The sequence below is a fragment of the Fusarium vanettenii genome, assembly GCF_000151355.1.
Source record: "Fusarium vanettenii 77-13-4 chromosome 11 genomic scaffold NECHAsca_32_chr11_3_0, whole genome shotgun sequence".
Classification (NCBI taxonomy): domain Eukaryota; kingdom Fungi; phylum Ascomycota; class Sordariomycetes; order Hypocreales; family Nectriaceae; genus Fusarium; species Fusarium vanettenii.
Genome location: NW_003315853.1, coordinates 212380 through 227094, shown reverse-complemented (window position 1 = coordinate 227094; position 14715 = coordinate 212380). Strand labels below are relative to the sequence as shown.

Here is a 14715-nt window from a genome sequence, read left to right as displayed (position 1 = left end):
GGCCATCTTTGGAGATGTCTAGGGCATATACTTCGCTCTTATGGCCTGAGTATGTGGTGCTCACAGTGGCTGATGCAATGTCCCAGACCTGCAGAACGCCATCGATCAGCTAATGCAGCCACCGCATTTTTCTTGGAACCCCATACCCTTATAAGCGAGTCTTCGCAGGCAGTAATTAACTTCTTGCTATCAGCAGTGAAAGCAACTCCCCTCACCAGCAGCATCTTTGACGTGTCCTCTGTCGAATTGTGCCTCAGAGTACACGTTTTGTCCCCAGTCTCAACGTCGTAAATGTAGGCGGCATTCATCGCACCAATAGCAATGTACTTGCCATCAGGACTAAATCGTATAGCATTGATTAAAGAATCCGGGTTTTCACTAGGTAGGCGAAGGAACTCGATTTTGACCTTTGGTCCTGAGTCTGTCGAATGGATATGCCATCGATCGGGGTCGTGCATCAACTTTTGCAGTGACTGAGCATAGTCATTGCCGACAAGCTCCTGTTCAGCTAGAGAGTCAATCGAAGCCTGATTTTCAGAAAGAGATTCGGGACTAAACGATTCGTCGTTGGCAAGCGGCTTTTGCTTGTTGTCAAGGTTGGACCCGTCATGGCTGTCCATAGCCCGAGTAGGGCTTACGCCGAATAGACAGAGCCAAAGGAAAAGAAGGGAGCAAACAGGAACAGAGAGATGATTTGAAACACGCCTCATGTTGCTTCAGGTTTGGAACTCACACTGTCTTCTTAATAGGTGTTGATTGGAGACGCGTCATTTTTCACAGGCGTACGCACGGTGAGAAACGGCCGACATGGATTGTACGGCCCTTCAATGTTCCGTCTTGATACCAACAATGATGCCTGTAGCGACGAGAACAAATGTGAATTACTGCTATGATGCTATCGCCCTTGTTGCCCTGAAGTTAGTTGTGACGCAGGTCAGGAACAGAAAACCAACGAAGATCCGGCAAGTCGGCTTGAAACAGTGACCACCTCCTTCTACGATCTTCAGGTCGGACAGCTCAAGATGAGCGGAATTCTACTATACTGTACCGTACGATACTCACCTCGGTTATTGGTAAAAGTCAAGAAAATGGCTTACCCCGCAAACTGTCACCATCCGTAACCCTATGGGATGACGTTTACCCCGTAGACGCCAAGCTGACAATTTGAGTTTTATGACGCTGACATGATGGAGTATTCAAGATCTGACAGCTGATGAGGAGTACTTATACAGATGAGAGGAGCACCAATTGCTCTCCTCTTCCTCATCTCTGTCTAATCTTTGACTGAAGAAACCTATTATCGTAACACTCAATTACGCGTACGCATTGAACAACATCAACATGCCTCACGGATCGAATGTCGGATACCCCCAAAGCTACGACTCTGGCGACCAGCAGCACTACAGCTCTGCTGCTGTTCACAAGGAGGGGAACATGCACCAAATCAACACAGATGGATATTGTATGCCTGGACGAGCTCTTGGTGGGTCATAGGAGTATTGTGCTAACCAAGAGCCAGTGGACAAGAACAAGATCATGAATGAACTGGCAGAGAAAGACGTGCGTATTTTCCATAGCACTATGGCGCAAGGCTCGTCAAGTCACTGACAATTTCTCTTTCTAGATCCAAGATCACGTCAAAGAAAGAATGAAGCATGAACCTGGGTTTGCTGTAAGTCATATGACCGCTTGACTATCCCATGGGTTTGTCTAGTCGCTGATCATATACCCTTATCAGGCAATGCGGAACGGGCATAAACCCTCGCGAGGTGCTATGGTCGACGCCGAGATCGCTAAAGAAGAAGCTGAGATGCTCGCTGCGAAGAGAAAGAGCAAGAAGGGTAGCATGGGCAGCATTTCTAGTTCGGGATCGATGAGTGAATAGGAGCCACGTCCTGACCGAGGCAGGAAAGACATGGGCTTCGAAGATCCAAAGGGAGGTTGTTTCGACAAAGCATTAATGGGAAATGGAATGATTTGTCGAGCGAGCTTAAAGTTCTCTCCTCCTGTTGGTAAATGGATATTGATGGCTTGATGATAATGGGATGTGGTCACTCCGTCGAACGTATCGATATTGAGTAAAAATAAGACGATATTCTCAGAGTGCAGGAATTAATTCATCGGTGAATAGGAAGGTAATTAAATAGTTATCGTTATATCAAACGTTTTAGCCTTCTCTATTTGGCATAGCTCTGCACAGCGATGACCATGCAGGTTCTCGGCTGTGAGTATCAAGACGTGATGTAGCTTAGGCATATACTAGCAAAACAAACCTTTTCTGAGATACAATATCTAGATGTCGCTTCGAAACTATAGTTCTCTGGGGTCATATATGGGAGAAAATGTCATTGAAATTGGACGTTTCTGACACCGCCCAGTGATTAAAAGTACATGAAGACTCGTTCAAAATGGTATTCTGTAGGCCGTGACAATTACAAGTATTGTTCCATCTCTTAAACCATATCCTCAGCTCTCGCATCGTTGCCGACAGGTCGTCGAGGAATGTGTGACGAGTGATGATAACCATTTCCGTGCATGCCCTCCGCTCTATCATCCTTGAATCCATGTCCAACAGCACTTCCACCATGAGATCCCCAGCCAGCTCTGTGCGTAAAGACGGCATCGATCAACTCAGCTCGGCCGTCAGCGTACATAAATGGAGCACCGCGGTTGAGGGGGATGTGGTTGTATCTCCAGTCCCACACAGCGGCATAAGTCATGCGGTATGCTGAGAAGGCCATGACAGTGCCAATAACGGCGCCGGCAAAAACGTCGTACCAGTTGTGGAATTCGTCAATGGTGAGAGCTCCACCGATGAGGCAGGCGCCGAGAATAGGAGCGTAGATGGCGATGAGCTTCCACATGGAGGGGTGGTAGTTGGAAAACACCTTGAGCTTGGCGTTGAGGTATAGGTACAGATAGACGAAGCCAGCAAAGGCGGCAGTGGTATGACCGCTGGGCATCGACTCAAGACTGTCATCGATCTGATCAGGGTCACCAGTGCAGATCTCGCGTGTGTAGTAAAGCTTGAGGAAACCCTTCTCATTGTATCCCTGGTTGGTTGCGCGTGTGAGATCCGGCTTGCACACGTCGAGGAAGTGAGGTCGTAGACCACCAATGAGCCACTTGACGAAGACCTGGAAGACGGCGGCGCAAATAAGAGAGTATAGGAGACCGATAACGGCATTGTTGACATCCCAGAAAGATCGAATGCGAATCTGCATCACAAGAATGATGAAGATGGGGATGATGCTGGCAAGGAAGGCGGCCAGCCAAATGGGGATGATCTCATCGCGAAGAGGGTATCCGAATTCGGGAAAGACAATCTCGCCGTCGGAAAAGGTAACAGGGAATGATCTTGAGGGAGCAGGCTTCGCTTCGTAGACCTATGCAAACATTGTTAGAGGAGATGTTTGAGAGTTGGAGGTTGACTTACACCAAGGCCAACAGCACCCATGCAGATCATGGTAACAATATCCAGCCAGGTGCACTTGAGCCACTGGCCGAATGTTGGTCGTCTCGACATTGGCAGCGGATCGTGGACGCGCTTTCGGCGCCTGGTCGAGGGGCCAGCCGGGTGCGGCGACTTGGACCTGTTGAAGAAGCCCATGTTGGCGAAGCTGGTGATGTCGGTTGGATGGAGGCTTGTAGTGGCCAACCTCAAACAGGCTGACTATGCAATCAACTTGATGTAGAAGTTTGTCTGTAGAGCTTGTCTAGTTTACACTTGAGAATGGAAGCTGCTCTTGTATAAATTCACATTTGTAGATGGTGATTTCACTTGTCAACTCGCAACCTGACGTCACCATCGTCATGATCAGTTACTACAGTACTCAACATCAAAACCGTCCCTTGTGCAACACGCTACTCGCGTGCCATCTACACTCTGTGCTTGTTTCGGTAGCATCCCCCTTACGCGGCGACGTCATTGATCGAGCTCATTTCCTGGAAACGTGAGCCTTGGACGGCAGATTCATGCCGAGGGGGCTTTCCGTGCGGCAGCTTGGTGCCGAGTTGACCAATCACAGATCGCAATCTGCTGTCCTAGCGGCACGGGGATCGCGGCTTGGCCTTGATCTGGGACCTGCTGCTGTGGCTTGTTTTTGACAACAAATGGTTAACTAGTATACAGCAGTATTTGGGGGAGAAATGTTAGGCTATTGTCAAGGTAATGAACGTGGAGATTGGTGAGGTCGTGGTTCTTTGTGGTGATGCAACAATGTTGCAGCCACGGCTAATGCTGACGTCGAGAACTTTTGGTTACGTAAATCACAAATACGAAAAAGAAGAGGGAAAACGACGTGTAAAAAAGTCGATTCATCGAGTTACTTCTCAAAACAGGCTTAAACCAGAGTTTTAACCTCAAAATAACCTTGATTCATAGTTGTCGAAGAGGTGCGGTCGGTGAGTGTGGCTCGTCATTGTGGCTGGTGAGCTCCGACGAATGCCTTTGGTCGCACAAGACGTTTTATTTACGATCACATCTCTATTTTATTGCGAATCCCATCGCAATTTTAATGAGATTTCTTCTAAAGAGCGTATGATACTGCATGATGCTTTCGATAGCTTTTCGTTGTTTTGCATCTGCACTTGTTCCCAGCCGAGATGGTATAGGGTAGTTTGCAGCGTCGCGTGCCAGGAGCATGCGCTGTTCACGCTCACGCGCATTCGCCAGTATTATTTTGACCTTTTCAGAGGATCACAGATGATTATATTTATTTTTGAGAACTTAGTCTTTATAGATTGATTCGTGATCTATGCCTTTCGTCATACTGCTCCATTGAGCAGGTGAACCCAGCTCAGAGCACCAATATTTGCATTTGGTGGTCAACTTAGGACGGATCACTGATGCCGATTCAATTCAGCTTCAGCGTGACTAGGTAAGAAGGTTTACAAGAAGACGCTCGTCACCATTGCGATAAATACTACCAACACTATATACGCATATATGCCAAGTTTTCTAGAACACCGTCCCATTCAGAGCCAAGACTTGATCAGCATGCAGACTGGTTTACCAAGAGGGCCGTGCCTGGCCAAGCCAGCAGATTCGCAATGACAGTCTTGGCACGTCCGGAAGAAACCATGGCAGGGTTTATTGATCAAGGTCCTTTTGGGGGCCATAAACGATGTAACTGTATAGAAGAGGTGTGCCCTAAAGTAGATGAGTACATGCGCGTGGCCAGCTTGTAATGCTCTTGTTCAAGAAATATCAGCTGTTGAGATATGAGCTACCTCGTCTCGTATAGCAATTTGACTAAAGAGCGAATAAAAGCGAAGCACACGCGAGTTCCCTTGAATTTACAAAGGAGAGCCCCCTTAAATGATAGTAACACTGGTCAACTCACCCCCAACCCACCATGAAGGAAATCCAACCCGGGGCTTTACCCTATCCCATCTACTCCTTGGCTTGTCCCTGGTATTCCAGATTTCATTCTCATTCTTTGGGTCAGCCTGAAACAGCAGCAACCCATGTCGCTGATACAATGTCTGGCCTTGAGACTCTGATTTCCTCAGCACAAGGGAGCAGAGAAGATCTTCGGCCTCTAGGAGCCGTAGGCAGTACAGCGGCTCGTCGTCTTGAGTGTTGTCGCCCGAAGGGACCCATTCTGCACAATCTTGGTACAAGCAAGGAGATGTGTTGACCACCATGTCTGCCTCAGCCACTGTAGTTTTGACAAGAATACCGCGAAGAACGATCTGAGAGTCCTGGCAAGCCTCGGTCCAAGGCTGTATTCCTTCGCCGTGCTGGGGCCATTTCTCGACAGTGAAGTGAGTTTCAGGAGCGTTTGATGTCTCTTTGGCATACCAAATGATCTTGGCTTCCAAAGAGGCCCAAGACCATGTCGGCGCGCGCCACTCGGGTACTCGCCCCCTTTCATCGTCAAACGTGTCGACAGCCCAGGCGAGATCCGTCGCGAAAGAATCTATCCAGAGGCCGGCAAAGTGCTGACTCTCGCGCAATGGCGCCATGTACTGCGCAATGCCGTCGACAGCCATTAGTTTGTCACTTGCATGCGTCAACTTGAGCTGGGTGTAAATCTCAACCACCTCGTACCATTTCGAGACGAGAGCGGAAGTATCCAAGTGCGCTTCGGCGGGCTGAAGTTTCGAGTTGTCCGGGAACCCATCAACCTGGGCTCGGAAGCCACCCAGAATAGGCGAACACTGACAAACGTTGCGTGAGCGACACTCCCACACGAGTTCTTGACTCGTAAAGTAGAGAGTCCGAGGCGAGAGGAGACGTTCCTGCATGACCCATGCACGGTTCATCAGAGGATAGTCAAAGAATCGGTGGTTAAAGTTGAACCGTGCGAAGAGTTGATACTCCTTGCCGGATTCGGGGACAGTGCCAGTTATTTCGATCTTTGGAGAGTTGTAGAAAAGACCGCCCTGACCACTCGAAGAAGAAGCGGCAGCGAGGGTGACAAGTGAGTTCTCATAGATCTGACACATCTGCGAGCCCTCTTTTATCCAGCATCCGACGTTGTGCTGGATGATGCAGAGTGAATCGACCCAGATGTACTGATACCCAAGTTTGCGAGTGATGGCAATGGCATCCTTGAAGGTCTTGGGCAGCGCTGCAGCTGGGATCTCTTTCATGTACTCCTCGTACGTCTCATCGTTGAGCTGCGCAGTGATGCTCTCCGGAGGCCCCCAACAGTGGCTCAAGGCGAGGTACTTGGTCTGCGCCGGGTCCAACTGATGAGTTTCAACGACCCGAACGGATGTTTCTTGGACCTCGACCAGCCTGGATGGGAGAAAACCATGGTCGGTTCCATTATCGCAGAGTGTATGATTGTCCAGACACTCTTTCAGGGCACCTAGAGCGAAAGCGCTTGACTCGTCCGAGTTTGTAGATGTTGGGAGATCGTCGAAGAGAGGGACGCTCTTCCAAGGACTAGGTAGTTCTGTTGCGAGTTAGGAAATCATCTAAGAAGCGGACCTAAGGGTGTGGGATGAAAATACCCGGAACCGCATGGATGAGAATATCGTGCTCGATTACAAAAGGCTCCTTCTCGATCCTCACATTCAGTTCCCACTGCGAAGAATCTTCGGGGTGAAGCATGTCAGTCCGCTGCCGTCTCTCCGACGTCCAAAGTATGTATTCAAGCTCCGGGGACGAAGCCTCTGGAAGCAGCTTCCGGACAGCCTGTTGGACCGCATCGCAACAAATGCAGCCATTTTCAGCGGCCTTGTAGAGTTTTTCAAGAGTTCCTCGGGCGTCATCCCGCGCAAAGTCACCACAGGACCTGCAAGGCGACATGGCGACTCAAAGGCTGATACCTTGGTTTGAAGATGAAAGATTTGGGATTTATTTCTGCCCAACGACGAGATTGGGCCAAAAGATGACCCCAATCTTGGTGGCTGACCACCACCAAGTGTGGCACACCTTACATGTAACTTGGCGCCACGACCTGAACTACATCGCGACAACGTCAACAAACACCAAAAAAAGATGGCGAGTTTTGCTCGCGTGGCATCTCTCCTGTCGCAAATTAAATTCAAAAATGGCCGCTAAAGAGGTATATTGACTCTATAAGCCCTTCTAACCAAGATCCATTGTATAATGCCTCTTCTCACTCCTTAACAACTAAATCGTTCTTATCTCCCCTTATTCCATGTTAGTTTAGACTTGTAATCTCTCTTGGACGGAAAGAATGAGTTACTTACCTCTGCTCAATAGATGATCTGGCATCCCCGCTCTCAACGCTGTTAATAACTGGACCTCGTCGAGAACGCTTATAGGCATTGAACCAAGAGCCTTTGAAGAGATAGTCAATCTCCTCGACACTGAGACCCGAGATCTCTGGAACCATAAAGAACACGTAGATGAGGGCCAGAAAACACCAGCCAGCAAAGAACAGGAATGCTCCCCAGTTATCAGTTGTCTTCAGGAGCGAGGGAATGCTGTACTTGACGGCGTAGATGAAGAGCCAGTGGAAGGTTTGACTCACGGCTCCGCCGAAGGAGCGGATGCGGTTTGGCCACAGCTCGCCACCGAAGATATAAGGAAGGACGAACAGGCCTCGCCACTCTTGTCAGTAACGGAACCACATGACGGCCATTTCAGAGACTTACCGACGGCGTACCCGAAGGCGTGAACGAAGAGGGCTGCAGTGGCTGCCTGGGATGCGGTGGACGAAACAGGGCCTTCTTGGTGGAACTTGATAAAGACACCAATGTAGACATGCGAGATCAGCTGCATTGATATTCCCACAAACAGAGACCGACGTCTTCCCAGGGCATCAATGAAGAAGAAGGACGCGATGATGCTAAAGAAGAACTTGGACATGCCGTACATGGCGCTCAAGAACATGCTTCGAGCCGTGTCGCCGCCCAAGCCCATGATGCTCATGATTGGAACAAAGTACGAGGTGACAGAGTTGGCGCCCGACAGCTGAGCAAGAGCGTATGAGATCAAGGCTTGTTGCAGACGGCGGAGGTTAGAGGGGACGGTGAATGTCTCTTTGACGATGCCGACAAAACTGGAGCCCATGCCACTGATCGAGTTCTCAATGTCTTGGATCTCCCCCTCGATGCGTTGGTGATCGGTTGGCAGACATCGCAACTTGGCCAAGGTCGAGACAGCGTCGTCTTTCTTGTCCACCATCATGAGCCATCTGGGCGATTCGCAAATGAAGAAACTGGCCAAGATGGCAAAGAACATGAAAATCGCCGGTGAGAACCACACAATCTGGTACTGGAGCCTGCCAGGGTCCATGTGCAAGAATATGCCGTACACACAAAACACCGACGTGAACAAGGCGATACCCATGGCGATGGTGTACCAAGCTGTAAGGAGGCCACGTATCTCGGCAGGAGCGAGCTCAACAATAGACATGGGCCCGGTGACACTGAGTGAGCCGATCCCTATGCCAGAGATTATACGTGCTGTGTACAAGCCGGCCCACCCTGGGGAGGCGGTCGCGATCATCTGTCCGAGGATCCAGATGGAAGCATATAGACGAAAAGACCATCTCCTGCCGATTCGGTCGTTGACGAAAAATGAAGAGGCCGCACCAACAGCATAGCCGATGTAGATGATGGAGATGAAGTTCTGGATGTCGCTAGCCTTTGCACCCGATATGACGTTGAATTGCTTCTGAAAACCGGGTAGGGACGGAACGACAGATGAAGATCCCTGGTCCCAGGCTTGTTGCCAGTTAGCATGAAAGAATGCTCGTAAGGACGAACGGTAGACTCACTAGTTGGAAGGCCTGCCAAAGCGTAGACAGCACAGGAGAAGAGTAGGTTCCGGTTGACCATCAGATCTCGCGGTGTTGCTTTGATCGTCCGGGCATATTTTGCCAGGACTGACTCGGTGAAGATTTCCTTGATGGGCATTCTGGTGTTCTTTGTCGTTGTTTGTTAAGTTGTGATGATAGAGCGGTTGAACTGACACAGCAACTGGAGAGACTGTCCAGCGCTGTTATATGCCAGCATTGACATCGTTCAACAACACGGCTCTCATCTCCGATATCTTGGTTAAGTTGAGACCTCGGGGCCGTACCGGAAGAATACGAGTCGTTATCTAAGAGAGGTAGCTAGCCGGCATCGTGCTCGGAAGAATACGAACAGCCAATCGGAAAGAGGCACACCATATCTTGGATAACCGATGGCTGCTATCACCCCGCACGCATGGACTTGGCATCTCTAATCTGATCCACCTCGATTCCCTGACAGGCGAGAGGGTCTGGCATTGCATGGCAAGAGATGATATCTTCAGACATCAAGCAAGATGCTCCAGGCAAACACCAGGAGTCGAAGACAAGGGCCTCCTCTCCGGCGGCGACGGATTCTAGGAACGAGAGCCCACCAAGCATGTCTAAACTGCAAAGAGAAGAAACTCAAGGTGACTTCAAGGACCCAGAACTCCCGAGCAAGGCTAATTTGATTTGAATCAGTGCGATGATCAAAACCCTGCTTGTGGCAACTGCAAGAGGCTGGCTATCTGTAGGTATCAACCGCAACTCAGACATGAAGCTGTTCATTGCTTATGAACTCGTAGCTTGTCTTATCCAAGATCCCAAAAGCAAAAAGACGAGACCCCGAAATTACCTAGAGGTCCTGGAAGGCCGCGTCGCCAGCCTTGAGGGCCGTGACGACAGATCCTCTTCAGGCACGACACAATCTCCACTGGGCCCCGTAGATGGAAGCACCCCGTCAACTCAACTGACGCCAGACAAGGGCGAAGGAACCAGCGACTTGTCATCTAGAGTGGGCATGTTGGACTTTCGGACGACACAGATGGAACCCCAGTATCTCGGCTCATCGTCTGCGTTTGCGTTTTCTCGCATCATCAACTTTTCTCTCAGTCGAGACCTGCCCAGTGAACCTACACTGGCTAGCCTCAGCAATAGGCATGCATCGCCGCCGTCTCCCTGCCTCTTGCCAGATTACGAGGTCGCTCTGACGCTTAGCAATGCCTATTTCAAGCATATCCACCCACAGTATCCTTTTCTGCATGAACCGACCTTTAGAGCTTGGGAGGCAAGACACTATGGTTCATCTCATGACGTGACCGAAATAGGATTTTCTTCGTCGCCATTGTTCTTCCTTAATATGGTAAGATCCTGCACCAATACGCAGTCAAGCTTGGGGCTGACAGCATGGCAGGTGTACGCCGTTGCATCTCTTCTCTTGCCGAACACTCAGTCTCTGGCCGAGGTAAGCCTCAATTCCTGACCCGAGACATGCGCCCGGAGTTGATAACGTCTTGCTAGCAATTGTACATGTCCGCCCAGCTCTTTACCGACATATTATCCAAGGACAACCTCGAGTCCATTCAAGCCCTACTATGTTATGCTATGTATTCTCTTCGCTCGATGGACGGACCATCCCTCTGGTATAAGCGACATACCGGGTTAGCCTGATTGACACGACGCTGACGAAGAAATCAGGAAGCTATCCGGCCTTGCACTTCGTCAATGCATCGAACTGGGCTATCACCGAGGCATCAAGCGTCTTGCACCCACCGCAAACCCACTTCAACAAGAAATGCGCAGAAGAGTCTTCTGGGTTGCGAATGGAATTGACTGCACCGTGGCCTTGAGGCTGGGACGGCCGCTGGGTATCCCAATTCAGGAGATCGATGCCGAGGTAACACAAATCTTGCACCTCGTCAGTATTTGCCTCATACTAAACACCTGAAATGCGAAGTATCCGTCAGATGTTGACGACTCTGCCATAACTGAAGCTGGCATCACCAGTCCGCCTCGAACTCACCACAGCCAACCAGCGACAACAATGTCCACTGCCATCCACGTGTTCAAACTACGACATATCTGGGCCCAAATACACACCTCGCTGTTTTCAGGCGCCTCACGCCCAGATGTCGAACATGGTGCCTGCCATCCACGCATCAGAGAGTTACGGGCAGACTTGGACACCTGGCTGGCTGAAGCTCCACCTTCACGGCCAAGGCAAGATGATGATCTGTCCATCTTCTCTATAAGCAATTGGTATGAACTTAACTACAGCTACACCATGATGCTCTTGTATAGGGGCCAATTAGCAGAGTATAAAGATTCAAACAGACAGGTTTTTGAGGAGTGTATCCAGGCTTCCAGGAACATCTGTCAATCTTACCGTCGGCTCTATATAGGGACAGCAGTTAGATATACGTGGGGGACCCTTCACTGTCTTTTCTTATCTGGTTTGACATACTTGCATTGTCTGTGGACGTATCCTACAGTCTTGGAGTCTGTCCGCCCGGAGGATGTCAGCAAAACATGCACCGACTGCACAATGGTGTTGGTGGCGATTGCTGAGGGTTGGCAAAGTGCGGCGCCTTACCGCGATACCTTTGAAGCCCTTGCAAATCGTACTATCGCCATGGTGATCAACAAGAGTCGCTCAGCCCCAAGCCCGGCTCCCCCGTTAGGCGGGGTTGAGATTGAGGATGATGACAACTGGAGTCATTGGTTAACTGACATGGCGGAAGCTGGAGTGTTGGATGGAGTTGATGGGCTGTTGGCAGGATTTATAAGTGATTTTGCGACGCACCCAGACTATTGAGAGAATTTGTCTTTATCGAAGTCTAGTAGTACTATCAAATATACAGGTCACATCGCCCTTTGCCCCCGTCCGATTGCCAAGGCAGCACCAATGTGGTTCCAGATTGGTTGCAAAGTTAAACGACTTACAGCTTCTGCATAGTAGCCTATGTCACAGTCAGTTTTGTGCTTAGCATTTGCCGCATAATTGGCCTTACCCGCTTCATCTTGAAATCCTGCGCTATTCGGAGCCAGTCAGCACACGATAAGTTAATCGCTGATTCAGAGGCACCTACCTGAAGCCATCTCGAGCTTGGACATCTCTCTCGGGCCATCCTCTCCCTCTGACAAACCGTTGTTCGGCTTGCCCTGCTGGGCAACTCGCCACTTCCAGACAGGTGTGAACTGGTCAGGGACGCGCTCGATTTGATTCTTGACATGCTGGAATGGACGTGTTAGCATATGGTGCTATTATGAAACTAGATGTTGTGACGCCTACCTTTCCGAGCACTGGGAGAAACTTGAAGGCATGTCCACTGCAAGGTACTTAGCAAATGATGGCTAACTATGCAAGACGATAAGGATGTGGAAACTCACGAGCCTCCTGTGCAGATGAAGAGGGAGTCGGAATATCCCGGCACGTAATCAATCACGTACTACGACTGTTAGCAGTAAACACAGGGGCGTGGATTGGCAGAACACCCACGTCGTTGTCAATGCTGTCAGTGTACCAGCATAGCTAAATTGGCCACATCAGCCTTGATCCGATCGACAGTCTCCAGCGTTGCACCCACTCTGCTGTCTGTAAAACCAAACTCGGCCAACTCAGGAAATGCCTGAGCAATGACTTCCTTCATCCGCGAAAGGCCGTACAGAGGCACCGTGTTGATGCGCTTCTCCGTGTACTTTGTTCGTGGAGTGGAAATACGGCTGTAACATGTTAGTCTGTGTTCATGAGCGCCAAGGTGCTGGACTTACAGGTCTGGCTGTGTTGGGTGAGCTTGGAAATTGGTGAACTGTCACGCATGTAAGCAACGAAGTACGGGACGGTCATGGCTTCAACTCACTTTACGGCCCCGAAAGCCAAACTTGAGTCTCCCTTCCTTGGAGATGGGGAATCCGCCGCCTTGGTAGTAACTAGCATGAGGGTCAGCACAATGTCTTGGGTGAAGAGAGAGTGCACAGACTCTTCCCCTTCTCCCCTGCGATAAGACCAGACGGGGTAGTTGTCAGGGTGGAATTTCTTCCAGAGGTCCTGTCGGTGCTTTGGAATGTCGACAAACATGACAGTTCCTGCAGTTGCCTCGACAGTCTGGTGAGCTTCCGGAATGATGGATGCAGTCCAGCTGCCAGCTGATGTGTGTTTAGTCTTGGGGAACAGGCCCGAAGAGAAGTGAATCTACTTACCAGCGACGATGACCAAGTCTCCGAAGTGACGAAGCCCATCACACGTTTTGATTCCAGCCACCCTCTTGTTCAAGCCGTCGTTCTCGACGATGAGGCTGGAGAGCTTGCCCTGGGGATTGCCCAGGACGAACTTGACTCCGACTTGCTCACAGAGGAACTTTGCATAGATGCAAGCCTACAGTCATGAGGTTGGAAATTATTGAAAAGCAGAAATGCCTAGTTCTAGGATGACCTACCTTGTCAGCGATGGTAATGCCTCCCTGGATGTCGATGAAGCCATTGGTGTTCCCGCCGTTGATCCTGTCAATGATGTGATACTTTTCAACCCACTTGGAATCAATTTGCCCCAGCCTTTTCTCGTCTTGGGTGTTTCCCTTCAAAAGATATCAGTCAATAGGTTGAGAATCGCCAGAGTTCATACCTTGACAAATTGCATCTTGCGGAATTCTGGCGCCGTCTTCTCCATCGTCTTCAGACTGTCTGCATAGTAGTCGCGCAGCTCTGGACCCTCGGCGAGGAAATATGATCCGCAGATGTAGAAGAGCTTGTCTTCTGGAGTCAAACCCTCTGGAAGATCGGTACTGTTGGCCTCGGTGATTGCCTTGTTCCACGAGAGCCAGAAATTTCTCGCCTCGATGGCCAGGTCTTGATAGCTAAGGAATTAATGTTGGTATTCCTATCCATTCAAAGTAAATAATAAGGGCTATCTTACTCTGTCCTCTCAGCGTAAGCCATGCGAAAGACCTTGTTGATATCTGCCGAAGCGCCATCGCAGCCCCTTGAAGGGTCATATCCGTTCTTGTCAAAGGCACATCGGTCGAAGATGGTGATGTTTCTGTAGCCACCGCGCGCGAGCCATAAAGCGCTGCTCAGGCCGAAAACACCACCTCCAACGATGATGATCTCGGAGTCGTGGGAAAGCATGGTGAGAGAGGGGTAAAAAGCCGATTGTGTGAGTTGTACTGTCAGGAGCCTAAGGGTGGACGATTTGTTCGAGGCAGTCTTGGACGAAAGTGTGAGCTACGACTTTATATATGCAGTCACTGGTAACATCTTATCCATTCACTGTGAAGCCAGTTGCCGCGGTATTTGCTGGCGTTGAACCCGGACAGTGATCCGACACTCTTCGTATTCTTCCGAGTCGCCCCCGGCCCACCTCCGGATCCCGACTAACCGCCCCCGAGAGGTGTTCGGAAGCTACCGATGCATGGACTACTCCTGTACAGTATGGTTTAGATGATGAGGTCTTGACATCTCGGCACCGCCCAGATAGTATTTTTCTTCCTCGATCAATCCGTACTCCCTGCTGAAT

At 50.0% G+C, this 14715-nt stretch overlaps 6 protein-coding genes across 6 annotated transcripts; 2 read left to right on the top strand and 4 right to left on the bottom strand.

The window, feature by feature from the left end:
• Window positions 1-1341: 1341 nt before the first annotated feature.
• On the top strand, window positions 1342-1885 carry NECHADRAFT_86687 (uncharacterized protein; the record flags this gene model as incomplete). Its single annotated transcript, XM_003042767.1, has 4 exons — window positions 1342-1462; window positions 1520-1560; window positions 1625-1672; window positions 1739-1885. The coding sequence occupies 4 exons, from the start codon at window positions 1342-1344 to the stop codon at window positions 1883-1885; spliced, it is 357 nt and encodes a 118-aa protein (XP_003042813.1).
• A 373-nt stretch (window positions 1886-2258) lies between these two features.
• Window positions 2259-3704, bottom strand: NECHADRAFT_72741 (uncharacterized protein). Its single transcript, XM_003042680.1, has 2 exons — window positions 3437-3704; window positions 2259-3386 (listed from the first exon to the last, which is right to left on the bottom strand). Exons 1-2 carry the CDS (start codon window positions 3608-3610, stop codon window positions 2454-2456), a joined length of 1107 nt encoding a protein of 368 aa, XP_003042726.1. The 5' UTR covers window positions 3611-3704; the 3' UTR covers window positions 2259-2453.
• Window positions 3705-5826: 2122 nt separating this feature from the next.
• NECHADRAFT_52287 (uncharacterized protein) lies at window positions 5827-6831 on the bottom strand (the record flags this gene model as incomplete). Its single annotated transcript, XM_003042679.1, has 1 exon — window positions 5827-6831. A coding segment is annotated over one exon (1005 nt), but the record flags the coding sequence as incomplete, so codon positions are not given.
• An 836-nt stretch (window positions 6832-7667) lies between these two features.
• On the bottom strand, window positions 7668-9345 carry NECHADRAFT_52092 (uncharacterized protein; the record flags this gene model as incomplete). The annotated part of the gene is made up of 3 exons (XM_003042678.1): window positions 7668-8026; window positions 8080-9100; window positions 9196-9345. The coding sequence occupies 3 exons, from the start codon at window positions 9343-9345 to the stop codon at window positions 7668-7670; spliced, it is 1530 nt and encodes a 509-aa protein (XP_003042724.1).
• Window positions 9346-9978: 633 nt separating this feature from the next.
• Window positions 9979-12018, top strand: NECHADRAFT_52105 (uncharacterized protein; the record flags this gene model as incomplete). The annotated part of the gene is made up of 5 exons (XM_003042766.1): window positions 9979-10566; window positions 10618-10668; window positions 10725-10846; window positions 10902-11100; window positions 11161-12018. The coding sequence occupies 5 exons, from the start codon at window positions 9979-9981 to the stop codon at window positions 12016-12018; spliced, it is 1818 nt and encodes a 605-aa protein (XP_003042812.1).
• A 260-nt stretch (window positions 12019-12278) lies between these two features.
• NECHADRAFT_52094 (uncharacterized protein) lies at window positions 12279-14327 on the bottom strand (the record flags this gene model as incomplete). Its single annotated transcript, XM_003042677.1, has 12 exons — window positions 12279-12437; window positions 12496-12532; window positions 12594-12652; window positions 12703-12735; window positions 12791-12926; window positions 12975-13012; window positions 13064-13157; window positions 13184-13349; window positions 13404-13578; window positions 13640-13777; window positions 13831-14056; window positions 14116-14327. The coding sequence occupies 12 exons, from the start codon at window positions 14325-14327 to the stop codon at window positions 12279-12281; spliced, it is 1473 nt and encodes a 490-aa protein (XP_003042723.1).
• Between the last annotated feature and the right edge of the window lie 388 nt (window positions 14328-14715).